A 26,296-nucleotide genomic window follows, 5' to 3' on the forward strand; every position below is an offset into this window, starting at 1 on the left:
GGTTGAGTTGAGAAAAAATGCTGGCGACAGCTGTGACGTGGCGCACGCGCTGTGGGGCGTGATGGCGCGGACGTGAAATATAGGGGTGTCACTCAAAACAGCGTGCGTGTGGACATGGTATTTTGGTCCGAAATGAATACATCCCGCCGCTTTCGCAAGAAATGACACTGAGCTTTGTTTCAATTTTAGAGGACAAACGCTAGTCAGTCATCTAATTCTCAGTCAGTGTCAGATATCTAATTCAGTGTCAAAAGTAACAGCCCGAGTTGAAAGATACTCGATTAATTTTCTGAGCCATCTTTTGTGTACATCCAACTAACTTAAGGAATGGCTTGCGGTGATATATTTATGTGCATTGTTAAGATGCAATTTATACTCTTATCCACACAATTGCGGTAAAACAGTTATCTTCTCGTGCCTTTCATTCTACATCTTGCGATTTGAAAAAAAATGTTGTGCATGATGAAACTCATCTGTACATAGTAGGTTCATTTTGGAATATAATCAGGGCTTATGATACAAGTCTTATTTGTGACGTTCACCAGGTCCTGGGTGCAACAGCTGCCTGCAAGGTGCTGTATTGTCAGTTTTCACTGATGGTTCATATGAACGCGATATGCAACTGCGCTCACCGAAACCGGCGCACATTTCAACAGAACGGGCGTCTTGAATTCAAAGTACATTACTCAGAAATACTGCCGTCACGGAAGGCCGCGCGTGTATGCCATAGTGCAAGGCTCCAGGGGCCGCGACCCGGTGCCTCCTCCCCCTCGCGTTGGCGACGCCCCGCCAGCGCGCGGGCTCGTCGCGCGCCGGGCGCCGGCACCGCCCTCTGTCGGCGGACGGCAGCTCCGCTCCGCTCGGTCACGTTTGACTCGCTAGTTGTGGCCGGCTGCCGCCGCGGCGCTAGCGTCAGTTGTCCGTGTGAGGCCTCGCGGGTGGCTGTGGGGCGTTGGAGCTGCTGCTGCCGCATTTTAATCTCTTACTTGTGTGACTGAGCTAGACCTTAGAGCTGTCAAAATGAAGTTTGAATACATTTTCCTGCCCTTCTTGATACAAGGTAAGACATTGCGTCGGTTACTGTATCGTCCTGGAACGTGGGGTCTTTCCGGGTCGCTGCGGCGCATGACCGTTTGTACTGCCAGGGTTGTGCTTGCTGCGTGGTTTTCATTGCACTCTTTAGAATCAGCTGCGCTCTTTTTCGAACGTCCTAAAGTTGTTCTTAGAAGTGGTGTGAGAGCCAACCGCCTCTGAAAACAACTCCTTCTTCAAACTCTTTGTGGTGAACGGGCGGCTTCCCAGATCGATACAAGGTGTGGTCGAGGCGCAGACTCGGTCGCTTACGCCCCCGCCCACGTGTGACCTGTGACCTTTGCTGGCCGTCTGGAGGCTGGTGGACTGGCGTGAGGTGGACGCCGGCCGCGCGGCCGGCGGGCGGTTTTTGTTCGCGGCCGAGCGGGTGGCGCGGCCGCCGCTCGCCTCGGCTTTGTTTGTCGGACCGCCGCGGGGCCGGCTCGCCTGTTTGTCGCCGAGGATGCCCCACGGCCGCGCCGGCATCAACAGGAGACCGCGCTCCTGGCTCGGAGATGGGATTAGACGAGACGCCCCTCCGAGCGCTCCCAGCAGATCGATAGCTCGCCCCTCAGGCAGCGCCGGGATGAGACTCGTTCGCCTCTGGCTCCCGGCGGATCGATGCCACTGCTCCGCCGACGCTGAGCGGTGCCACTGCGGCTGGTGGACGGCCAGCGCCACCGGCCAGCGGCCGCGCCATGTCCCGGTGCTGGGCGCGCCTTTGTTCACCTCTTCTCGCGTCGGGATCGCTGCCATATTGATCGAGGGCTTCCGTTAGGAGGTCGGTTGGTGGGTCGGCCATTTTTGAACGGAGTGCTGGAAAGAAACGAGCCTTGTGCTGCCTATAATTCGTATCAGCGAACAACAACCATAGAAACATATCTTGTAAATATATACATGTATATATATATATGAATATGTATATAGTATAAAACATATATGTATACATATACATAATGTGAGATTTTAATTATATAACATGCCATGTTTAAATGTGAGGCTCCGTCTGTCGCTAGGCATCCTAAAATCCACGGCGTAAAGTTATAACGTGTGTTTGTTGACCTGCATGCACACCTTACAGCATCATGCACCCCTTACAGCATTTGTTCACTAAGGTCTTTGGACGTGGCACAAAGCTGTTTCCGTTTTTCCTGCCAAGGGAAACAATCCAACGAAATTGCAAGAACTATTATAAGAAAACGCCGATATTTTGCCCGTACCCCACCGCGTTTGGTTTCCTGCCCGCCGGCATCTGGAAGCGGAGCCGAGATCCTTGATCTGGAAACCGGTTCTGCAGAATTCTGGGACCCGCACAGTTTTACCCGAGGTCGCATACCTGCCGAGACCCATTCAGTACGTCATTCGACGTGGCGTTCGCTCAGTGCGCCCACACACGGTGCTTAATGCGCTCGTAACACGTAGGTATCTAACACCAGCCTTATATTGTCATTATATCATTAATTATTACATTGTAACTCATTTAGTAGTCTTATGCTCGTATATGGTAGCCGTATGGGGCAATGCATATGGCTTAAGGATTCATATGAAGTTAATGAACTATTTTTTGTGCGTTCATTTTCAAGCAATAATAGCATGATAAACATTTACAGGTTGTAGAATATTTAACATGAGGTTTTTTTACTCATTCTGACAGGCATAGCGAACTATATCAGCCGGGGCAGGCCTACCTTGCGATCCTCAGTAACTAGTCGATATATGTAAAGCTCTGGAATGACGTAGGCGTACACCACCGGCGGTGATTGCGCTTCTGCCGGCTTCTGAGTCACCACATCAGCAGCTCTGGTGCTGCTCTGAGTCAACAGGTCCGGCTGGTGATTCGCTGCCGGCCCGGAAGCGGAGGCGACCACGGCGCGCGCGGGGCGAGCCACGGCAGTGCTAGCGCTACCTTGCGTGGAGCTCGCCAATCTGGGTGCCCTGGAGACTGCATGCCCACACAGGAGCGTAGCAGCACTGTAATCAGGCGCAGTATCCTCGAGTGGTCGGAAGTCGGTATTCGGCAGATATGGCGTGGACGCGAAATGAGGCGGGCACCCGATAGGATATTTTATCGCTCAATCCCGCTATCATATATAAATCAATCGCTCAATCCCGCTATATAATCCCACTGTCGCTGGTCTACGGCGTGGTATGGAGCACACTAATACACAATAGCCTCTGCCGGGCAGAAAATTTATGGGGCCATCTAGACTCTCGTGGATGAGCCTACCTTCGAATTTCCAAGATGTGTCTGAAATGCAGCTAGATACTGCCTACGCTGCGTTCTGGGCCTGCGACCAATGAGTTTCAAATGTCTTTTTAAAAGCGTTTCCCCGCTGTTTTCGTGATCGATGGCCGACGACAGCGGCGACTACCGTTTGGATGCGGGCACCTTCCGTGGGAAGAGCCGTTCGCGCTGCGTGAGTCAACCAATCGCCGCCTGCAGGCTCACGACGTCGCCGTTCGCCGGCCGGCTAACCGCTGCGGCGTGGCGTCTGCCGCGGCGGCGCCGCAGCTCGAACCGTTACCCGCGCCTCCCGCGCTCTCACCTGGCCTCAGCGGCGGCGCGGCCCGGCGGGAGGTCGCGCCGACCGCGGTCCGGGCCGCGCGGGCTCGGTCGGCCCGGCGGCGGCAGCGCCGGGCGCGGGCGGGTGACGAATGTGTCCGCGCCCGAGCAGGCGAAAGCCAGCCACGTGCGCCTAGTCCGTTCGCACTTTCGCCTGATGATGCTGGCCTCTGACCTTCTGCAGGGCGTCTTTCCTGCATGTGTCAGCACCGGAAACGATTCACGCTGCCATCCCGGAAATCCCCTCTGGGGCGTCACAAAGGGTAGGCGCGCAGGCCCGGTGACGATGCCTGGTTAGCGGGGCATCCGGGCAGGGGGCGCCCCGGCTGGCTCTTTGTCTCCGCTCGCTGGCCTCTGGGCACGACAGGCAGATGATCTGCGGCGATCACCAATGGCGCTGCAGGGAGGCCACCGTGCTCGAAGCCTGTGGCGGCCTGTGTACCGGCTGGAGGGGGGGGGGGGGGCGGCCTGCATCATTCTCTGCGGCAGCTCTGACCGGGTGCACGCACGCTCAATGTAGTGTATCGCACACGCCAACCCGGGCGACGGAGGCTCGGCTGGACCATGTCCGCCGCGTCGGAGCGGGAAAGCGGCCCGTCGCGCAGCGCCCTTCTGTCGAAGCGATGTCCCACCGGTGCGCCTCTCCCCTCATCCGGTGGTGACCCGCCCGCGCGCCTCGAGCCACCGCCGCGGGGCACCGACCTCTCCCGGAAGCGGGCAACGGGACCGGTCCCAGCTGCGGTCCGGCCGGGCCGGTCTCGCTCGCTGGTGACCAGTGGCCACCTGCGCCACCTGCCGCCGCCGGCCCAACTCCGGCAACGGCGGACGCCGCATGAACGGATGTCGGTGGGGGGGGGGACCTCCTCCTTCTTCGGTCTGCCGCACTTCAGGGCGCATTCTGGAGGGCATCCTCACGCTGCTTTGATTTTAAAATGCTCCGCTTTGCCCAACGATCTAAGTCAGGTTCATAAGGTGATACCGGATGTGATTTGTAAAGTAGGAGCAGTGACGCTCATCATGAGAGATGATAGGCATCGCAGCATTAGTTATCTTCGATACTTGCCGGCCTTCCAACCCTCCACTCTACTGTCGGTCGAGCCGCTGCATACCGCCACCGATGGCGTCCCCCCCCCCTCTCGGCGTGGCTGTGTCCCTCGGCTGCCGCCGGGCCTCCCCTGCGGTGGCCTCGGGGCGGCCCGGCTGCGCGGTCGCCCGTCGCCGCGCGCGCCGCCGACAGCCGGCCGCTAATCGCGTCGGCAGGCGTCACCGGGGCCGCTAATGATCACGCGCCTCCTGCCTGCACCGGCCGCCGCTGACGCCGTGTTAATTCGCCATTCACTATGCCCCCGCCGACGCGAGGGAGGCGGCGCGGCACAATGGTCGGCACCCTACCCCGGGCGGCGCACTGTAAAGAACGACCGGCTCCCATCACCGGCACATGAATGTTTTCATAAGCCCGTGAACGACGCCAATCTGGTACGCCATCGATCCAGCGCGTCTGGCATCGTTTTCAGGGTTAGGCTGAAAACAAAACAGCCGATGGTCTCGCTCAGAGCGCTCGAGCACTTGAGCACTGTTGCCTGCAGGGCAGCTGCTCTTCGCTTGGGATCAGCCGCTAAGACTTGCGCGCCATACAAACATTTGCTAATACGATCTGAAAGACTTCCAGCATAAATCGAGGTCACCAAATTAAATTTTCCGGTTCCCCTGCTTTCCCCCAATCATCTCATCGTCTTCCCATTCCCAGTGCTTTGAAACCGGGCCTCCCCAGGCACCGTACACTACGGGCCAGCAAGTTCAGGCCGTCGCTCCTTCCCTCACTCGGAGCAGCGGTAAAGCGGAGGCGCGGGCGACGATGCGCCACGGCCAGCGGTTGTAACCGCCGCTCCTTCCCTTCACTCGGAGCAGCGCTAAAGGGGAGGCGCGGGCGGCGATGCGCCACATCCAGCGGTTGTAACCGCCGCTCCTTCCCCCACACGAAGCAACGCCAAAGCGGAGGCGCGGGGCAGTGATGCGTCACGATCCTCACCGCCTCGGCAGTCAATTTACGGGGTCCGCAAAAAACGGGGACGGTCATGGAAACGGCGCCGGCGCGCAGATCAGGCTAATTCCCCCAGCGCCCAGCCAATCTTCGTAAAGGTCTCCCGGCTTTGCCAGTAACAGGCCGACAATGACAGCGTCTGAAGATTCAATGTTGCCTGTAATCCAGACGAAGTGGGGGAGGGTGGGTTCCGTTGCGCGCCGACCGGGGCTATGTCACTTGTTCGTTACCAAACGAAAACTGCCAGAAGCTCGACTGGGTGTGCCATCGGCTTTCGCACTTTTGTTGGCCGTCCAGCGAAAAACGGGGCGGGGGGCGGCACAGAGGCTACCGGCGCTGCGTGGCAATTGTTCTGTTCACGGGCGCCTTTATTTCTGACAGGCTGTTCAGCACACTCTACACTCCTTCGAGAGGCACGCTCTACTTTGTCGCGTGGGACTGGACCAACAAACTGTGTGATTGGAGATTATGTACAGCCTAAAACTGACAAATCAACGACCCCAATACCAGTAACCCACAGAGGTAGCCTGCCTGCCTTACTTTGCCGTCCTGCCTTGGCTGCTTAGGAGGCTGCTTGACTTGATTCGGCTTGAACTCTTGTTAACCGCCATGACATGGAACAGTGCTCGGACCTCACACGAGGCAGTCAGTCGTTGCATACAATTACTAATATACAAACGATTACACGGTCACCATTCTCAACGCTCCTAATCATTTGAAAAAGTCAAACATGTCCATTTCGATGCACCAGTAGAGCTTTTTAACTCGAAAGCCTGACGTACTACATCTACAACACAGGCGGCCGCGATTAGTTATACGGCATGACCACAAGTAATTGGCTTTCAAATTACAATGCCGGGTCTGGCAGCATTAGGCGCAATCCACACTCCCGATGCTCAGAGCCTCGAACGGCCTAATGGTTGTCTCATTAAACTCTTCAGCCCGTGCTATGACGTACATGCTCACCACCCGCTCGTAAGAGGCCGGTCATGCGGCCTTGGACCCGTTCCGCACGCGGTTACGGCGTGTTCCTGTCGGTGCCCGCGCCCCCTGTCGGCCGCTCTCGGCCCAGAGCGTTCCCCGCCGCGGCCGCACGTGAGGCCAGCTGTTTGCGCTGGCGCGTTTGCCTCGTCAGGGTGTGGTTCCCCGCCACTTTACCGGGCGGCGGCCTCGCTCACGCCTTTGTGTATCAACTTGGCGCCTCGGTCACGTCGGCACTTGAGCGACGCGAGCCTCGTTTCGGGCTTCCAGTCGTCTCCAGCGGGAAGCGCAGGGCGTCAAGAGCACTCTGGGACGCTGTCCTAACTGTTAATAGGCCCGAGTGCACGCGCTGAGTGCAGCGGGCGTCGCGCTCGGCTCCGCGAGACCGCGGCGCCGGTCCTCCCGGGGGCTGGCATCATTCGCCCGGCGCCCGGGACCCCACGGCGGACGCCGGCCGGCCGGCCGCTATGCTCCCGTCTCGACCGGCCAGATTACGGTGTTTGATTGGATGGGCCAGGAGAGGGGGTGCTGGCGGCTTGGACCCACCGTCCTGCCCTCCAGACGCATGACTCCCCCCGGCCCCGGCGGTGGCGGTCTCCGCGCCGCATGGCTGCCGTGGCTAAAGACAGGTGTGCTCCTGCTGGGAACATCGGGAAGGGGGAGGAACGGCTCAACCTCCCTTGCGCCGCCTCGCACCTGCTCCCCCTTCCCCATCCCTTTTCCCTCCCCCTCATTACGCACCCCGGGGCCATGAACACGAACAGGCCACGAAATCTAGCCCCAACCAACCATTGACTGTCGTAAATAGACGGTCAGAACCATTTTGTGGCGTAGCCGCGATTTCCAAGGCTGTTCGTGGCAGCGGGACTTATTTTTTCACCCAGCTCACCGGAACGGGCGTTAGTAACGCGGGGCCTTGAAGAAAGCGACGTTCGGCGGGTTTCGCTTTCCCCTACGGTCGTGCACGTGGCTGGCTACCTGCCGGCCCGCCTCAGCTCAGTCTGGGGGACAAGCCTGGTCATCGGTTGCTGCCAGCTGCAGCGGATCCTCCGTGCCCAGCCGTCCTGCTCCCAGCTGCAGCGGATCCTCCGTGCCCAGCCGTCCTGCTCCCAGCTGCAGCGGGTCCTCCGTGCCCAGCCGTCCTGCTCCCAGCTGCAGCGGATCCTCCGTGCCCAGCCGTCCTGCTCCCAGCTGCAGCGGGTCCTCCGTGCCCAGCCGTCCCGCTCCCAGCTGCGGCGGATCCTCCGTGCCCAGCCGTCCTGCTCCCAGCTGCGGCGGATCCTCCGTGCCCAGCCGTCCTGCTCCCAGCTGCGGCGGATCCTTCGTGCCCAGCCGTCCTGCTCCCAGCTGCGGCGGATCCTCCGTGCCCAGCGTCCTGCTCCCCTGCCTTCCTGCTGCCCTCCCTCCCCCGCCGCGTGCTTATCAAAGGCCGGCTGCATACCGGGCCGGTCCGGCGGTGACATCACCGTCGCGCAGGGGCGCCGGCCACAGTAGCGCGAGGGCCGGAGCGCGCCGTCTCTGCACGCGGCCGCTGCTTTTGAACGTGAGCGCCGGCGATCGGCATGGGCCAGTCGTGTTGTCGACCGATTTTGCGTCCAGTGGTGCTGGTGATCTGGCATCGCCTGGTTATCTAGACCAAGCCCAGAGCTGACTTTTTGTGATCAGGAATAGTGATGATCTTTATATGACATTTGGTTCCATGAAAGTGCTTCGGCACTCTATTGTGGCGACATGGGTGGCTTTTCGGACTGGATGTGCCTGTCTTTATTCATAACAGCCCCCAGCGTGGTTTAATAAATATGACATGCACGGTTACGTCATCCTCCGTGAGGATACTATGACCTACTATTGGGCTTTCCTTTGCCATCTGTTTTGATACAGAACTTGCGGAGTTCAGTCTTGTCTGCTCATAATTACAGACCAAACGAAAAATTAACAAAACGAGCCTGTCACGATTTTGAAAAAGCCAGGTCAAACCAAACGGCGAACGTAAATATTATTTTGCGTTACTGCCTCAAGATATCAACTTGTTTGGATAAAATCAGTGGAGATGCTCGGTTTGCTGTCACATACTCATCTCAATGGCCGTACGACTGTAGGGAGCGGACCCGGCTCAATTCGGCCGCACTGGTCCGACGTAAAATGCATACTTTTGAGCGATATGAGCAGTTTTGCCATTGAGCCAAGCTTCAATAAATCTACAAAATGACTCGATGGGAATTGACTTAGATATTAGGTAGCCACCAGTGGAGCATCGGCATCGGGAATGCTCCTGCGCATCTTCGTCTAATGCTTTCGGTAAGCGCACGCTTCAAAGACGAGCATGCACATATCCCAAAGCATCCGATCCATTCCTCCGCGGCCGTCTGGTGCTGATCAGCAGCGCCACGTGATCACCGCTGCCGCGATCGCAGCGTGCGCGCGAGCGTCACCGACGGAGGGGCACCCGATTACCCCATTCCCCTCCGCTGGCGGGGGCGCGGAGCGGTCCCGGTCCCGGTCCCGGTGCCGGTCCCGGCATTAGACGTGATGTCACGGGTGACTCATTCCAGGGCATTATACGCCGCCTGTTTGTGCGCGGTCGCCATGGCAACGGGGCCGGCGTCCGCGCCGGCTGCGCCGGCTAACTGCCACGCCCTGTGGGCATTCAGCACACCGGGTCGGCGCTTGATCGGCCGGCCCGGGGGTGCAGACCGGGGGTGCCGGCGTGGGCCTGGAGGTCCGATGTGGCACGCCCCTGGTGGGGGCGCGGTGCCATCAGTGAGCGGTGCTCTCCATGAGACGACATGCTAACTGTTCATTTTATGGCCACCTGGCGAGCAGCGGTGACTCACTGGCCTGGGAGTCACTGGGAACATTTCGGAGCGTGCGCATGCTGCTTGTGACTCGACACAGAGATGAGATCGGTTCCACGAACAGCATCATGCCTGATGGTTGCGGTAACAGGAGCATCGGATCCCTGCAAAACTGGACAATTGGAAGGGCAGGAGGGTTCTGATATGCCTTGCATCGCACCGCACCCGCTCAATAGGCAACGCTATTTTGAGGGTGGACTGCTTCTGCCCTATGATCACTTACCCCACGTCCCTGCAGCGTGTGGTGCCAGTGGCAGGAGGGGTCATCCGGTGACACGAAAGGGCCAGCTCGCCCTCCGGGACCCAGTTCAGGGCCACCGCCGCCGGCGGCCGCTTTTCCGGCGGCGTGGGAGCCGAGCCACCTCGCAATTATCCAGCTCCGGACGGGCAGCGCGACAGCCGGTCCCCAGGGAGGCCGACCGGCATGGAAACTGGGGGGCAATGGCCGCGCCGCCGCCAAGCTTCGCCGCCGCCGGGGCAGTCCAGGCCCGCCGGGGTCCGTCCTGCGGGCGCACCGGGGCCCGTCCTGTGGCCGCACCGGGGCCCGTCCTGCGGGCGCACCGGGGCCTGTCCTGCGGGCGCACCGGGGCCTGTCCTGCGGGCACCCCGGGGTCCGTCCTGTGGCCGCACCGGGGCCCGCCCTGTAGGCGCCCGGGGACCTGTCCTGCAGCACGCCGACGGGCCACGCGCGCACGGGCGGCCTGCTGGTGTATCATCGTCGAACGCGAGCCGCCCTGCTGGTGTTGTGGACAGTCGTAGTCTTAAATCAACGAGCAAATATAGAGAAAAGTTGCGAATCCACAGCTGCTATGCGACGCATCCAGACAATACCATGTTCGGTTACGTATAGTATTACACATATTTGTCTTCATGCAGCACGAATAGCTGCTGCACATGTCGAGTGCATGACGCAACTGTAACTGTAAATCATAAATGCATGCAACCCAACACCTGATGACTCCATCAAGCCCGAAGCCGAGACAAACTGGCATAACTGAGCTTCGCTCATGCGACTCGCTTTCTCCGCATAGCACGGTCGCTTGTCGTGCGGGCCGTGGGTATCTCTCCGGTCCGTGAATGGCCGGCTCACGGCTCGTGCCGGCCGGGCGGTGCCGCACCGGACCGGCGGCCTTAACGAGTTGTCTGGCGGTGCCGCTCCATTTTGTCACGCGGCGGCAGCGGCGGCGGCGACGGGCGGCGACCGGGCGGGCGCAGCTGCCCGTGCATGGCTCTGCCGGCGCTGCCTCGGTGCTCGCCCGTGGCCGCTGTGGCCGCCCGCCTCCGCCGCCGCCGCTGTCGCCGCGGGCGGTCTTTGTCCGAGTGCCCCGAGCGTGGCGACCGGGTTAGAGGGCGGCCCGGCGCCGCCCTCGGCCGTGTTTGTTGTCGCTGTCGACGTCGGCGCGGCGCCCGTCGGCGGAGACAGGTGCTCGCCGTTTTTGCCGGCCGGACCGGCGCTGCCGGCCGTAGTACACCGGCGTCGGTGTCGGCGTGCCACCCCATCCGCGTTTTTCTGGGGTCTGTTTGCTGCCGCGCGCGGCTCTACGGCCTCCCGGATCGCCTGCCGCGCTAAACACGGCACGCGAGCAGCCGTTGTAATCCCGGACGCCGGCGCGCCGCGCAAGGTCACGGCTGGCGCGGCGGCGTGCGGCCAGCGCCCGCCCGCCGCGTGGCCCCTCCGCCTGCCCGGTCCGTCACGGTGGCGACAAGCGCTTTTCAGAGCGCGCTGGAGCCGGCGTCGGCTGGCGCACTGCCGTCGGCCACGGCCGGCTGCGCGCCGCGCCCTGTAAATCTCATTTGTACGGCTGTGGGCGGGCGCGCCGCGGCAGAGCCGTTGTCTGCGGCCGCGTGGCCCGCCGAGCGGATAGGTAAATAACCTCCCATCAGTGGCGGCGGCCGGGCGAGCCGGCCGCCGCGCCGTCACGCCGGCGACGCCGGAGGCGGCGGCCGGCCCGGTGGCCGGATGACTGCCGCATGAGGAAGGGACGACAAGGTCCTATGGAGTGATCGTTGATGCTGGGGAGTGCGGATGGAAAGGGGAAGTGCCGAGACGCACGGCGGGTGGGCGCCAGCCGTGCTGAGCTGACCAGACCATTCTGCGGAATTCTAGGTGGAATATGACTGAGACATCAGACTTTGCTGACGCGGTCCCAGATTTCTGAACTGGCGACGGGTGGGCTGAGCCGATTACGACAGCGGGCCACTGCATTTTTTGCGGGTGTTGATGCGCTGGATTGCCGCGATGAGGCGACCAGGCCCTTTATGGGCTCCCGTCTCCGGCTGCCAAGTGGTGCGATGAGCACCAGCGTCCTCCCCACCAGGGGAGGTATTGCCGCCAGCGTCCTCCCCACCAGATTAGGTATCGCCAGCGTCCTCGACAACAGAGGAGGTATCACCAGCGTCCTCGACTTCAGAGGAGGTATCGCCAGCGTCCTCTCCACCAGAGGAGGTATCGCCAGCGTCCTCGACACCAGAGGCGGTGTCAACGTCATCATCCTCCCCACCAGAGGTGGTGTTGCCGCCAGAGTCCTTACTCCCTCCCCCTAAGAGCAGGTGTCGATGCCACCGTTTTCCTCGCCAGAGGCGGTGCCGGCTCCGGTCCGAGAGGACTTACTTTGATTACGTCCCACATCGCGGCCTTTATCACGACCATCGCGGCAATCTAAAGCACATCCCAAGTTGCATCGTTCTTATCTTATTTTCTTCCTTGTTTTCTCTCGCCCCGGCTGTTTGTTGTTTTGTTATCTCTTGCTGTGCTCACGATCCTATTTGTTTCTAGACTGATGTCGTGCTTTGCCACCCGGTCCTCCCTCTGTTTCTCAGCCGTTTTCACACCGTTGCCTCCGCCGTTCGCCGACCGTTTCCAGCGGCTCGGTTCGGTCCGGTCCGGGGTGGCGGTGCGGCTGCCGGCCGAGTCCCGTTTGATGCCGCCGGTGGTGGCAGAGCCGTTATTTCTGCTCATCTGCGTGTGACGACCGCGGCGGGCCGGCCGCCGCGTCACCGAACCCCGCTCCATCACGGCCTTCTGACAGCCGGCGGGACGGTCGGCCTCAGAGCCCCCCCCCCCCCCGTCACCCCGCCGCCGCTACCGCGTGCACCGCTCGGCGCGGCCAGAGTAATTAGCAGGCATGACCTGTTGGCCGCCCAACTGGGCCAACGGGTCTCTAAAGAGCGGCGTTGACACGGACCGCTGCCCCCTACGCCTGTCCTCGGGGCGGTGACAGCCCGCCGTCGATGGTATGCGCTTTGAGCCCATGGTTTGCCAAGGATACAGTCTTTGTTCGGTGTTGGGAGTGGTGCGTGTTTAATCCATCTTGATGTCGTGCATTGCAACACTAGGAAGACTCCCGTATGTTAAAATGCACGCGGCTGCGTGGATAGTAAATGTGCTGTCCTCGTGGACAGCTTATTGGTATGCAGAGAGTGTTTTGCATTGCAACTGCAGTGCACTGCAGACGCGTAATTGACGTACGTCAGCGCTGTCTTCAGATTAAGGGCTTGCATATTCTGGAACTAGTGACTGCTTTGGGTGTTATAGCCCGCTTTTGTTCCACGTTGCCAAGCGTTTTTACTACTCTAGCTTCCTTCAACGGAAGCAAGCTGAACTTCGTACAGCGCAATCACCCCCAATTCTATAACATTCAAATCTCCTCGGTATATGCTATTTTGCACCATGCTCCTCCTGCATGTCGTAATGCAGTGCTGGCAAGCTCACACCCTTCGCGTTCACATCTGCCGTGCCCACACCTCACGTGCCGCATCTTCAATTAACGCCCCTGTATTTGATGTGAGCGCGTCCGTAAGACGAGACTGCGGCCTCCTCATTCCTGACGTGTTTTTCACACGCTCCCGCCGCCCGTCCGTCAGCCGGACGGCGCTGCAGGGGCGGCGGAGGCGGAGGCTCGCCGTGCCGCCAGCCGCCAGGCAGGTGTCTATGCACCGGCGGCGCGGCGCCGTGTAGCAACAAGTGTGCTCCAGTGCCAGTCACTGTCGCCGGAGACACACTCCCAGCTGCAGCACTGGTGATCCCCGCACAGCTCAGGCCGAGGACGAGGTGTGTGTGTGGGCCGCACCCCGAGACCCCCCCCCCCCCAACCCTCACCATCCCCGGGCGGACTCTCTGACGCGCGCGCCTCTCTGCTTCCAGGTGAGAGACTGCGCCGATCTGCGAAACATGACCTCCTCTTCGGAGGTGGAGTGCTGGCGGGGCGGCGCATGTGAAGTAAGTGCCGAACCGCTCCGGGCGGAGCGCGTGTCGGACCCTTCGCGGGGGGCGGGCCGACGTGTCGGCATCGCGGCGCAGAGGGCGGCCGCGGCGTCGGTGCGGTCGCGCCGCCGTCGGCGCCGACGTCGACGGCTCCCCTCCGAGTCGAAACAACAAACAGCCGGACGAGGAATGCGTCGCGTGTTGACATGGCAGATCCGCGGCCGCCGGCCCGCGAACAACGCAGACCCCGGCCAGTGGGCCGGCTGGCCGGGTGACCGACGGTGTTTTACCGTCCGGGTGCGGCGCCGGCTGACTTCCTTCGTGAGGTCATGCGGGGACGACGCATGACATCGACTTCCTGAGCTTGGAATTAACCAAACGTTTGAACAAACGCTGACGACTGTTTGACCGAGCCATCATTTACAGAAATAGCTGTAGAAAATGACAGTGGTGGCGGCAATAAAAGTTGTTTCATCAGACCTGCAACGGCAATGATCCCGCGTGGGATCGCCTACCGCGTAATTGCGACGATTTCAATTTTGTTGATCACTTTCTGGCACCGCAGCGTTGCAGCACTCGTGTCAGTAGCTCACGCCTGCACTACCGCCACATTTCGCCACCATCCAATTGCGTCGTTTCCATGCAAAAGACTCGCTCGCCGCTGCTGACACAGAGTACGGGCACAGGTGCGGCGTGTCAGCCGAGCCCGTCCCCTCTCGCAGCTGCCCGGTGCCAAGGACGAGGAGCTGCGGGAGGGCGGTGGCCTGGGGGGCTCGTCGGCCGCGGCGCACGCGTCGATACACGGCGGCCAACAGACTCACCACTGACAGCGGCCAAACAGGCCGACGCCGGCCGATGAAGTCACCGGCCGCGCAAACAGTGGCGCCCCTCCCCTCTCTCGTGCTCGAGTCGGCGGCCGCGCGGTACCGCGCTAAGCACCGCTTTCTGGTGCCGATCCACGGTAACCGACTCAGGCTCGCCGGCTTGAGACGGACGCGGGCCCTAGCCCAGAGCCTGGACATGCCCGCTAAAAATAGCGCCCACACCGGCGCTCCGTACGCGACCGTGGACGCGCGCTGCCTCGCAACAAAGCTTGCTCGGGCACCGACAAGAACGGCGGGCGCTGTCCGGTACGTGACTGCTGGGACAATCGCCCATGCGTGCCTCCGCCGCCGCCCGACTGGCGAGGCTTGCATTCCAGCGGGCTCAAGCCCTGGCTTACCTGCGGTTGCAGATCCAAGCGTGCTATTCGGATCAGCGGGCATGTGATGCATCTCAAGGTGCGATGGCAGCAACCTTGTCGCGTGCTGTCGATGGGGACACCCTCGAATAAGAACGGAATATTCATGTGCAGGTGCTGCGACGTGATGCGCTTGCACACAGACGTCCTAGATGGATATAAAAGAGTGCTGTGGCGATCTTGTGAGATTCATGTTTAGACGCCATCCTGCAAAAGGACAGTGCTGTTTATTTCTAAAACGTTCTGGCCAACGCTACGCACGAGCGCGTGAATGAGCCACTGAATGAATCACTGAGTGAGTCACACACACGCTCGCTGAGCGAATGTGCCGCGCCAGTGCGGTGGCACAGTAACCATATGCTCCGGTGGCTGCTTCGGCGTGAGAAGGTTGCAGATGTCTGCTGAGAAATCACTGTGGGAACTGGGCGCCCGTTCCGGCCAGCGGCCTTGCGTGAGCTGACTGGCGCTGGCTCCCGGCGCCCGTTGGTGGCTGAGGCCGCCGTCGGTGCTCTCCGCCATGACTGATCAATACCGTGGTCAAGGAGACATGTCCTACTGCGACTATACGTAGCGCAGGGGCGCCGGCGAGAAATTCATCAGGACGACGACGCATCGCTCGTGAGGCTCTCATAACCGGCCCCGCAGGCTGCTCGCCGGCGGTGTCAGTCGTCACTTCACGTCCCGTGACGGGCCGGGCGGGCCGGCGCGTTCCGGCAGCTGGCGCTCCCATTGTTGCGCAGCCGCCGGCGCTGCAGCGTGTTCGCAACAGCGCCAGCCGCGCCGCCGGCCCTGCTGAAGGACGGCCGGGTGACAATGTCCCCGCCGGGGAATGGTCGCCGCCGGCGACGTTCCGCGCTTGTCTTATCGCCGGCTATTGTGGCGCTGCGCTGGCGCCCGGCGCGTGGCCGTCATTGTTGATGACGCCGAGCCATGGCGCGGACGTTATCTCCGGCGGCGGCAGCGCTGATTGGACGTGCGACACGGCTGCCGTGGCGGACGGTCCACGCCTCGGTTCGCGCCCCGGCCTGTGCCTCGGCTCACGTGCTCGGGGCACATGCAGAAAGACTCGTGCTGGGACCAGAGCGCAACACATGTTATACGATACAAGAACTTCAAGAACAGTGCAATTACCCCGCAAAACATATTTAACGCAAGTTAAGCGTTAATAACGGTGTCACTGTGTGACTGCACTGTCTTAAATTAAGCCGCTTGGGGATGTTCGTGGCGTTTCGTCCGTTTATAGCCATTGTCTGACACACGGATTGTAAAAAGTTGTCCAGTCAAGTCATGCCAGTTTTGCTTTTTGCAGTAGGGCCTCCGATACCAGATACGCCTGTTGATTTCGCCCTTTTTACACGCGTATTGATTTTCATCCATGTGCTGATGGCAGTTAACGCTGGACTGGATCCAGACTGTTGACGGCATGATCAGGCCGTTGTCCGATTGTTGGCTCATAGATGACCGAAATAAAATCAATTTTTACACGACAGGGATGGCCACAAATTTGTACTCGGCACTGCACCCTGTGAGCGCACCACGGCGCCAGAAGTTTCGGCTATTCAGAAGCAGTGACCGCGTGTTTTTGTCATATTTTGTGGGACCGTAACTCAGCTAACAATGAACCGATGCATCACAGCTAATATCCTTGATGGTGTTTGTCAGCTACCACCTCGCTCACCCAGCTGATTCAATCGCCCAGATGCACACAAAACAGGGTCGGCCGCCGCACCGCCCCGTCCTTCTCACGGCTTGCGCCGCTCCAGCTCCGTTCTGCGGCTCGGCGCCGGGGTCGTCGACCTGGCAGCGGCGCCTGGCGTGGCGGCTGTGCCGCACGACATCGGCCGCCCCGGGCGCTTTTTACCGGCGGGAGGGAGGGATTACCGAACACCGGAGACCGCGGCAGGCCTGCAGCCGACCGTCGGATGCCGCCGCCGCCGCCCGCCACCAGAGCCGGCGCCGGCGACACTTGACAAATGGCGGCGACGCTTTTTGTGCGGTGGGAGCCGCTAGGACACTGAGGAGCCGTGAAGTCGACGCCAGGTGGCACGGCGCTCCCGGAGAAAGGGTGTCAGTTAGACGGACGCTTTGTACGCCTTTCGGCTCGCATCGGCACATTACAGACGGACTGAAGCAGGAAAATGCGGGAACGGGTTCGGCAAATGTTTTGATATGGAATCGCTCTGTCGTGGTTGGCCTGAACGTCTTCCATTGGCGTTGAAAGGCGATTACTTGTGCATCGTTTTACACCGGCTGCGAAAAGGATTAGAGATGAAGCGGCGGCAGGGGACATGTATGATATTTTTAGGTGCAGCATCAGTCAATTTTGCCGGAATTTTTATCACATGCCTGTTGAAAGCATTAAGTAAACGAAGAGGGAACGGCACGTGCCGGCTATGATGCATATTTTCAAGAAAAACCGAAGCGGTGGAATTTGTAACTTGCTCAATTTTAAGGGAGTTTGATATGCGTGAGCAAAGGAAGCATTCGGTCATCGAGAGCATGCGGACTATGCTGCAGCTATCCACCATGTAAAACGTGAGGTAATCTGTTTGCCCGCGCGCAACCTGCAGTGCCTGCTTGCGCGGCGCTGCGACGTCCCGCGACGCTATCGGCGTGTTGGCCGCGCTCGAAGCTGGCCCGGCATTCCAGCTCTCGGCTCGCCGGCCCGCGGACGCTGCGGATGCACCGGCAGCGCCCGATCTGGGACGCGGTCACGTGACCCACGGCCGACCTTCACGCCCTCCCCTCCCCCCTCCCCTCCCCTCCCCGGGCGCCGCGCGCGCCTGCCGCTGCAGAGCACGCGTCCGGCCCGGTGACCCGGTGACCGCGGACAGCCGGCGGACAGGACGTGCGGCGAGCCCCTGCGCCGTCCCCCCCCCCCCCGACCCAGCCAGCCGATTTGTCGGACGGATGCGAGACGGAGCCCGGCTGACTTTCGGGGGCCGGCGGCGGCCCGTGGTCGGGCTCCGCTGAACACGACTCCTGCTCGGTAGGACGCGCCCGCGCCTGCTGCGGCGCCTGACCAAGCGTGACGACCCGGGTAACTGGCAGGCACCGCTTCGAGTCTAGTCGGCGGAAAAGTACATAAACTGCCCGAATTACATGGAGCGAAATATACGAATGCCCATAGTCGCATATCAGCGTTAAAAAATGTTGTGGTTGGAGAGTAGCTGCTTCCCCAGATGTCGCCCAATAAAACTGACAATCCTCATTGCATTATCGATAGCCCAGCCACCACCATCCCCCCTCGTGACTCATGTGCACCCTCTCCCCCGTCCCTACCCGGCCCGTCGCTCACTGCCGGAGACCCGACCCGACCCGGCACGTGCGCCGTCCCACGCCCCCGCCGGCGACGGCGCGCCGGGTCGGCGACCCGCCGCCGCGTCGCGTGTCGACGGCGACGTGCCGACATCGACCGGCGGCCGGCGGCGGCGACGACGGTCGATGCGGGCCGCGCTAATAACGCGGCTCGGCGCCCGTCTTCCGCCGGCCGGGCGGCGTCGGCACACGACAGCCACGGCCGCCGTCGCCGCCGCCGGACGGTCATTACTCAGGCGCAGGTTGTCGGCAGCCGCGCGGCGTCGGCCGAGCACGGTGCGACCAGCCGGGCGTCGGCCGGGACGCCGGGCCGGCCGGCCGCACCGGAGAGGCCGGTCAACTGGCGGCTAACTCGATCAGCGTGCAGGGTCGCCGGCCACCGCGACACGGCGTGCCTGTCGCCGTGTCGCGCCGCCGCCGGGCTCGCCCCGCCTCGCCGGGCGGCGGCCTCGCCTCTCCGCGAGGCGTTAAATCGCGCCAGCCGACCGCGCGTCGGCACTGGGGAGGCCGCCGGCCCAGGCTAGCCCCAGGTTAGCACCAGGAGGGCTGGCCGAGGAGACGAGCCAGCTATGTCGCAGCCTGCCCCATCTAGAACGATCCTTACCGTCTGCTTCCTTGGATCGTCTGTGGGTTCCGTGGATACGCAGCAGCAACGGCCAGACGACGTGCTGCCGGGCAGTTGCAGCCCTAGGAGCTCTGCCGTTCGAGTTAGGTCGTTTGCGTTGTCTCTAGGTCTGTGTCTCCGACCATTACGAGCTGTTTGTTGCCGGGTATGTCCCGCCGGTGGCTGGATGCTCATGAGTAACTTCGACATGTCACTCTGGGCGTCATTACCTGAGAAAAAACCTTCACGTACGATATTCTAGGTTGACGCACCGGTGTTGGGTGTGTTATATTGGCTCTTTACGTTCAGTTAACGTTTAATCAATGAGCAAGCACGCTGATATTGGAACATTTCATATTTATATGCACCGACCATTTTCAAACGGCCATGACACAGTATGCCATCTGCGACATGCTGATAAACTGCCCTTCAAGCCTTTCTCCTTGTCTCCAGTCGCAGGATTTACGGCTCAGAAGCCTCTGGGAACGTGGTGAGTACGGGGAGGGGGGAAAGGGGCGACAAGTAGGCGCCTGATCCGTGCAGCAAGAACAATGCATTGTTGTTGTCACGGTCAGGGCCTTAATCGTCGGGTACTGACCTCACCGACGGGCGCTCATTAGGCCGTCAAACAGCGGGTGGTGGAGGGCTATCCATTAGTCTCCCGACGACGGGCGTTCGGTGGTCATTCCCATCACGGCTCCTCGCTCGCTCCGAGCGCGGCCAGCCGGGCGCGACGCCCCCGTTACCATGGCGACTGCATCCGCCATTACCGCGAACGCCAATGCCAATATAGACGTGATGTGAATGGAGACAGGTAGGCATAGCGCGAGCACCGCCCTGACATCTGTGTGTCTAGCTGGCGGCGTTGCGTGCCGTAACCCGCCCGCCGCGCGTGGCCAGCCGCACGGCACGGCCGAAGCGGGTGTGGTCGCCCCCCCCCCCCTCGCGCGCCGCTGCTCAGCCAGCTCAGGCGGGTGACCCACATGCGAGACGGCTGCCGACCTGAAATCGATGCCGGCGGCCGGCTCGAGCGCGGTCCGACGCCGGTCTCGGGACACGCCGAGCGGATCTGGCGCCGGTGGCGCCGCGTCGGCGGTCTCCGTGCTCGAACGCGTCTCTGGAGCCGGTCACCGGCGGAGACACCGCCCCGGAAGTGGAACGACCTGCAAATCACCGGGGGGGAGGGGGGGGGGGGCAGCACGCGTTGTCGGTCGGGCGGAAGGAGGGTGGGGAGAGAAGTCGGGTCAGGGCACCGCGCCTGGTGCAGGCAGAGCGGCGTGGGTCGGCTCTGTAAACGGCTGATTAGACCCAATTGAAATAAAGTGCATCGGACGGGGCGGAGGGCGGACGCACCGGACGCCGGCTGCCTCGGCGCCTGCCCAGCTGCATAGTCATTGGCCCCGGGCGCCACGTCACCCAGACGTAAGCAGTCCTCAGAAGGCCGAGTAGCAAGAAGGGAGGAAACGGTCCCCAGCCCCGGGTGCCCTTGACCCCAGTTAAACCGCCTCAGGCCTCGCCCAAAACCCTCCCAAAACCCCTGCCCAGTCTGCCCCAGCCCTGCTCGAAATGCACCAACCCCTGTTACAGACACTCCACCAGCCCCTGCTCAAGCCGCCCCAGCTCCTGGTTCAGTTTTCTAGGCCCTGTTCCAATTTTCTAGCCACTGCCCCAGCCGTCCCAGTCCCTTCTCCAGCTGCCTCCCCCCGCTCCGGATGACCCAGCCCATGTTCCGGCTCCGGTGGCGCTGTCCCTCCGCCTGCCCCGCCCCTGTCCTGGGTTTCCCTTTCCTGCATTACCTGCCCCGCCCCGTCTCCGACACAGAACCGACACCGGGATGCACTGTACGCAGTTTGCCTTTGTCTGTTCTTGCCAGTCGCAAGGCAGCACCCCTGGGACGAACCGACGCGAGTTGCGGCTGCCCCAGCTGTCGCGGGTTGCGGCTGCCCCGGCTGCCCCAGCTGTCTCTGCCGAACACGAGACAGCCCGCCCGGGGTGCCCCAAGCACGGGAGAGCCCCTGCAGAGCAGGCAGGCCAGGCCACAGCTGCACGTGCTGTGACTCGCTGCTGCCCGATGCTGCCGTTGTTTCTGACGCCTCGCCGGGTGTGGGAATGCCGCTGACTGGGATTGTTCCCTCGAATGTGGGCCACGCGCGGCGCTGAGCCAGTTTCTTTCATTGTCGGTTTACTATTGTTTGCGCCGGCCCAGAGCCACCACTGCCAGCCGGCGTACTCAGCGCCGCCGCCAAGACCTCGACAATGGCTGCTGACGCCAGTTTTGTCTGTTCCGGGCGTCGCCGTTCGCGCTGGGGGTGCCCAGCGGCGCGCGTTCCTTACAAACTCAGCTCCGCCGAGCATGCTACATCCCAGACTCGGTTTCAACGACACCAGAGGTGGCTTTGGCCAGTGAGAGCGTAAGTCGCATGTTGTTTCTAACGAATGCACACAAGAGCGTGCGCAGTCAAGTTCTAGGTCAAAATTTATGCTGTCTAGCTCGAACTCGAAATAGGTCAGCTCGGGGCATGAGCGCACTCAGCGAGGAGGAAGCAGCCTGCTATCTCGCCGCCTCCGGTGCTCGCCCTCGTGCTCTGTGTCATACGGCTGAAAGCGAAGGACGGCCGGAACTCGGTGGTCGGTGTCTTCCTGCGTGCCCCAGGGACGGCGGACGTGTGGGGGGAGGGGGGCGAATCATCCACGGCACACAGGCGTGCGTCATCTCCCAGAACAGCACCAGGGTCACGGCAAACCGCAGATCCACCCAGCCTGTGGCCTGCATCCGGATCGCGGTGGCTTCACCACAGTCTGAGCACTAGACGGCCCCGCGGTTGAAAGCTGGGTTTCTTGTTGATAGCTCAATGCCAAGTTGTAATCGTCGGCTCTCCGCGACATGCATCCGCCTCGCCGCACTCTGTCAATTTCCCTGAAGTACCCCGGACCTCAGAGAACCCCATCAAATTCCGCCCGCGCGGCCGGCCGGTGGGACCGGGGGCTGCCACTGGCGCCGCCGCCGCCGCCGCCGCCGCCGCCGCCGCTTCTGTTGCCGTCGGCGACACGGACGTCGACGGTCGATAGCTCGGCGCTGGCGCTGACTCATGAGCTCGTCAATAGTCGACGCGAGCCTCCGCCCGCGCCGTCCGGTACTGGGCTGCGATGGCGGCCGGCGCAGCGCTGGCTGTTGCACGCCGACTCTGGTCACCGTAGGCCAGGGGCGGGGCGTGGGGAGGAGAGCGGCCTGAGGCGTCCCTCCCCATCCCTCACACTTTGTAGAAGTTAGCGATGACCTGTATGGCGGTGCATGGGAAAACGGACTGGAAAGTGAATTTGTTTCCCTTTACTTTCTGGTGTGCCCATGTTCCGGGAGGTAACAGGGCTGGGTGGGACGTGTTAATTATACCATCGGATTGACGAAAATCGTTGATTTTTGCCGATGGATTCAGGGTCTAGCTTAGGCTCAACCTTGATCCGTTTTTGCGCCATGCATGGTTTTGTTCTGCATCAAATATTGCATGCCTGGCTGGAAACCGCCCGTTCCCCCACGCGAGTGAATCCATAACGCAACAGAGCCGGAGTGATCTCCCATTTCCTTGTTATTGTGCTCTACACACACTTGGCATTGGACGGGACGCGTCTTATGGGGCTGATGATCTGGAATACTACGCATGCAAAGTTACGCAATAACATCCCCATAAACACACTGGTATCGCAGCGTGAGCCACCCCGAACACTTCTACCTGAATCGACACTTCCCACACTCCGCCCTCACCCTTTCGGCCGCCGCCCACGGACCTTCCTCACAGGCGGGACGTGGGCGGCCCCTCTGTTGCGCCGGCGCCGGTGCCACCAGACTGACCTGGAGCGCCGCCAGTCACAGGCGCCGGCTCCGGCCGACAGGGCGGGTCAGAGGTCGCAGCGACGCCTCTGTGACCCTGCCTGCGCGGAAAGCTAGCGCCGCCCGTGCCTGAGGCCCACGTCAGCAGTGGCCGCGCGGGAAGCCCATGTGAGGGGACCACGCCCACGGTCAGCAGCTGCAGCCAGCTCCCGAGAGCCACACCCGCGGCAGAAGCCTGCGACCTGAACCAGCGCCATCTGTCGCAGATAGCCGGAACGGGGCTGTTTATTTGACGCCTCATTTGCGTGACGTCAGAGTCACGATCGGCGCACCTTGAAAGGTGGCTAGAGCCCTGGTCTGCAGCATGGCGTCTAGCGAAAACCGCCAGACATGGCGAGGAAGCTTCCTCGGCACGTCTGAAGTCGAATAACTACCCGCTGTGAAGCAGTCATGCTTTAAGAAAATGGACTGGCAGTGCAGTGGGTCGTTAAGTCTCGCTTGACAAGGTTTTTTGAATATGGTGTGACTGGTAACCCTTGCTGACACTGAAAGAGTGCTAGTCGTTTCTTAGGTGATTTATTTTAGCGGTCTGTCATTAGTAGGCTCTGGTTATGACTACTTCAGGCTTTCTCCGATATGGTTTGTCATGCCTGCCGCCAGGTCCATACCCGCCTGGGCTGTGCCACCTCTGCGTTTGCTTTCTCCGATATGGTTTTGTCATGCCTGCCGCCAGGTCCATACCCGCCTGGGCTGTGCCACCTCTGCGTTTGCTTTCTCCGATATGGTTTGTCATGCCTGCCGCCAGGTCCATACCCGCCTGGGCTGTGCCACCTCTGCGTTTGCTTTCTCCGATATGGTTTGTCATGCCTGCCGCCAGGTCCATACCCGCCTGGGCTGTGCCACCTCTGCGTTTGCTTTTTTTACGGTTTGCCTCTGTTTCTTAGCTTGGAATGCTGCCACTTTTTGTGTTTTTTTCTGGTGCTCACGAACTGTTTATGGCGTCGTTAAGACAGAGGAGGGAGCACCCCGCGTTACCAGTTCTTGTTAATCTGCCGAGAACAAGAACAGACAGCCAAGTATGCACCACGGGGTCACGAGGCAAACCCTTTTTGTCTTGCAAATATATCTCGCCTCAAAGTAATTAATGGCTTGCATCTTGCAAAAATCAGTGATTAATTAAATAGCTTGTGCAGCCTATCGCAACATCACCAACAGTCGTCACTGCAAAATAAATTTACATCACACATTTACCCACACATGGGACCATAGGCGTATCACCCGGCCGTGTACTGCGTGTGCTGGAATGTACTGCGGCTTAATTGCAAGTGTGCTGCGGCTAAGTGGCACGTTCCGTCGCCAGCTGACGCACTGCGGCAACCAGCGAAGCACAGCACAGCGGTCGTAGCCGTAGCAACGTATATCGAGCCATGGTCTATTTGTGAGCTTTCCCACAGAAAAGACTTGGCACGAAACAAAGCTGTGTGCATCAGCTAGCGTGGCTGCTGAGGCCGCACACCTACACAGCATACCGCGGGCAGGAATCCTCGGCCTCGGTCCGGACCGAATGCCACCCGCCATGCCGTCAGTGCCGAATGCCGGCTGACGTGTCCTGTGCGATCAGTTCAGGCATCTCGGCCTCCCCGTCGACGAGCGGCCGGCTGTTTGTCCGGTTGATCTGGTTCCCAGGGCCCGGCCGCGGCGGTCAGTCGCATGTCCGAAGGCGGTTCATTAACGCGGGCTGGAGCCGAGGCTGGGATCTCGGGGACCGGGCGGCACTTCATCAAACCAACGACACCTGCCAGCGTACGTGGCCAATGGTACAGGCTGCCACATCGGGACTTAGACCCGAACCACGCAGGCACAGACACAACTATCGTGATAAAGCCCGGCCGTAGGCAGCGCGCGCCGTGCTTCCCTCGGCTGTAGCGCACCCAGCCTGCAATCGCCCGTCCGATCCGGGCAACATTGCAGGAAATACCGTTGCAATCTGGGCAGTGCATCTGCTGCTGCGGACCGAACCGTGCAAGGCGGAGGGAGGGGGCGCCGAGCGGCCCGGCGCGGCGAAGGGCCGTGCTGACCGAACAGGTCGGGGTACGGCCCAGCTCGTGTGTGAACAGTCTGCGCGACTGCGACGCGATGAGCTGAGGCGCTAAGCTGAGGCGCTGAGCTGAGGCGCTGAGGCGCTGATCTGAGGCGCTGAGTTGAGGTGCTCAGCTCGCTTGCAGCGGCGTCCCGCTCGACGACAATGCACATTGCGACGGTGATGTCGAAGGTTGTGCATCTGCTCCAAGGAAAGACGGGTTTGAAAGAGTTGCTACGGTACGTGCACATTCGGTATGTAATCCTGATGAGAGTGCATATGGCCGGTGGTCATGAAGCACCACACTTAATTAGCCGACCCTTTCCTCCACTGTCCGATCGGGGCGATCTCGGCTGCTTCCATTGTCCATTTGTTCGCTTGCTGTGGACGGCAGAGCCCGTTTAGCGCCCAACCGCCCCACCCGCCGCGGCCTTGCCCCAGAGAATCCGGCGCAGCCGCCACCGGCCGGCACTGCCTGCCCAAATTCAAACGCCGGCCGGCCGCTGGCCAGGTGCGTGACGTCACCCGCCCGTCTGTGACGTCACGCAAGCCGGTAATTGGGGATCGGCGGCAGCGATGGCGGCGGCCCGGACGGGTGTGCCCGCACCGGGCTGGACGCTGCCGGAACGCGTCGGAGGAGGCCCTGCGCGACGCGTGCGCCCCCTGCCGGTCAGGTGCGCCCGCGGCCCGGCGCCATATGACCGCGGATGCGTCAAGGAAGTGTTCGATTAATTCGCGACGCGTGGGTATGTCGTGTTCTCGTGTTAAGTTTCTGCTATCCTGCCATTTTAGCCGTACGCAGAGAACCGGGCAGTTAACGTTTTACGTAGCGTTGTGAATTTTGATGGTAGGATTCGCAGAACTTTTAGAGCGTGCTAGATAGATTGTTCTGTGAGAGCAGCGGTGAAAGACACAAACTGTTGTGAAAACTCATTGCATGTATCTGTATTTTTATATTTTAAGTCAAGTAACTATGGAGCTGGCTTGCCATGCTGCGGAAAGGGCAGGTCTTCTTAAGCCAGCTGTAGTCGAGAATATCCAGCCGCAGACTATGCTCTAGGCGAACGACTAAAACAATCCCGTCACGTGACCTTCGTAGTTTTTCCGTCCTGCGCACCCGAGAGCCCTCACACAGCATGTCAGTCACACAGCATTTCGGTCATGCGGCACGTCAGTCCGTGTGGCGGCACGCGCTCGTCACCGGGCGCCGTTGCCTTGATGGCGGCCGGCCGCCGGGGGGCGTGCAATTAACTCGTCGAGCGCCGGACGCGCATGTCGCCGGCGACAGCAGGGCGGACCGCTTGATCAATACCACCTCATGCTGAGCGGCCGCGGACGGAGTGCGGCCGCGGAGCCGTCCGGCCGGCGGGGGTGCCCGGTCCTGGAGGCCGAGCTGCGCCCGTCGAACAAAGCCGTCGCCGGCGCGGCCAGAGCGCGTCCGCCCGGCCCGTGACCGAGCCGAGCACGCCGCGCGCGCCGACCGTGACCCCACAGGATGTCCTCATTGTTCACC

General features: G+C 61.2%; 1 protein-coding gene across 6 annotated transcripts in view; it reads left to right on the top strand.

Annotated features, from left to right (window-relative positions):
- Positions 1-896: 896 nt before the first annotated feature.
- The window catches only part of LOC119110707 (fasciclin-3), a 63,121-nt gene continuing 37,721 nt past the window's right edge, over positions 897-26,296 (top strand). For all 6 annotated transcript variants that reach the window (XM_037234617.1, XM_037234625.1, XM_037234642.1 and 3 more), the window contains exon 1: positions 897-1,060. In XM_037234617.1, coding sequence (XP_037090512.1) covers positions 1,021-1,060 — 40 coding nt within the window. In that variant the 5' untranslated portion in view covers positions 897-1,020. The remainder of the gene's footprint in view (positions 1,061-26,296) is intronic.

Source organism: Pollicipes pollicipes, unplaced genomic scaffold (assembly GCF_011947565.3).
Source record: "Pollicipes pollicipes isolate AB1234 unplaced genomic scaffold, Ppol_2.1 Scaffold_2555;HRSCAF=2994_pilon_pilon_pilon, whole genome shotgun sequence".
Taxonomy (NCBI): Eukaryota; Metazoa; Arthropoda; class Thecostraca; order Pollicipedomorpha; family Pollicipedidae; genus Pollicipes; species Pollicipes pollicipes.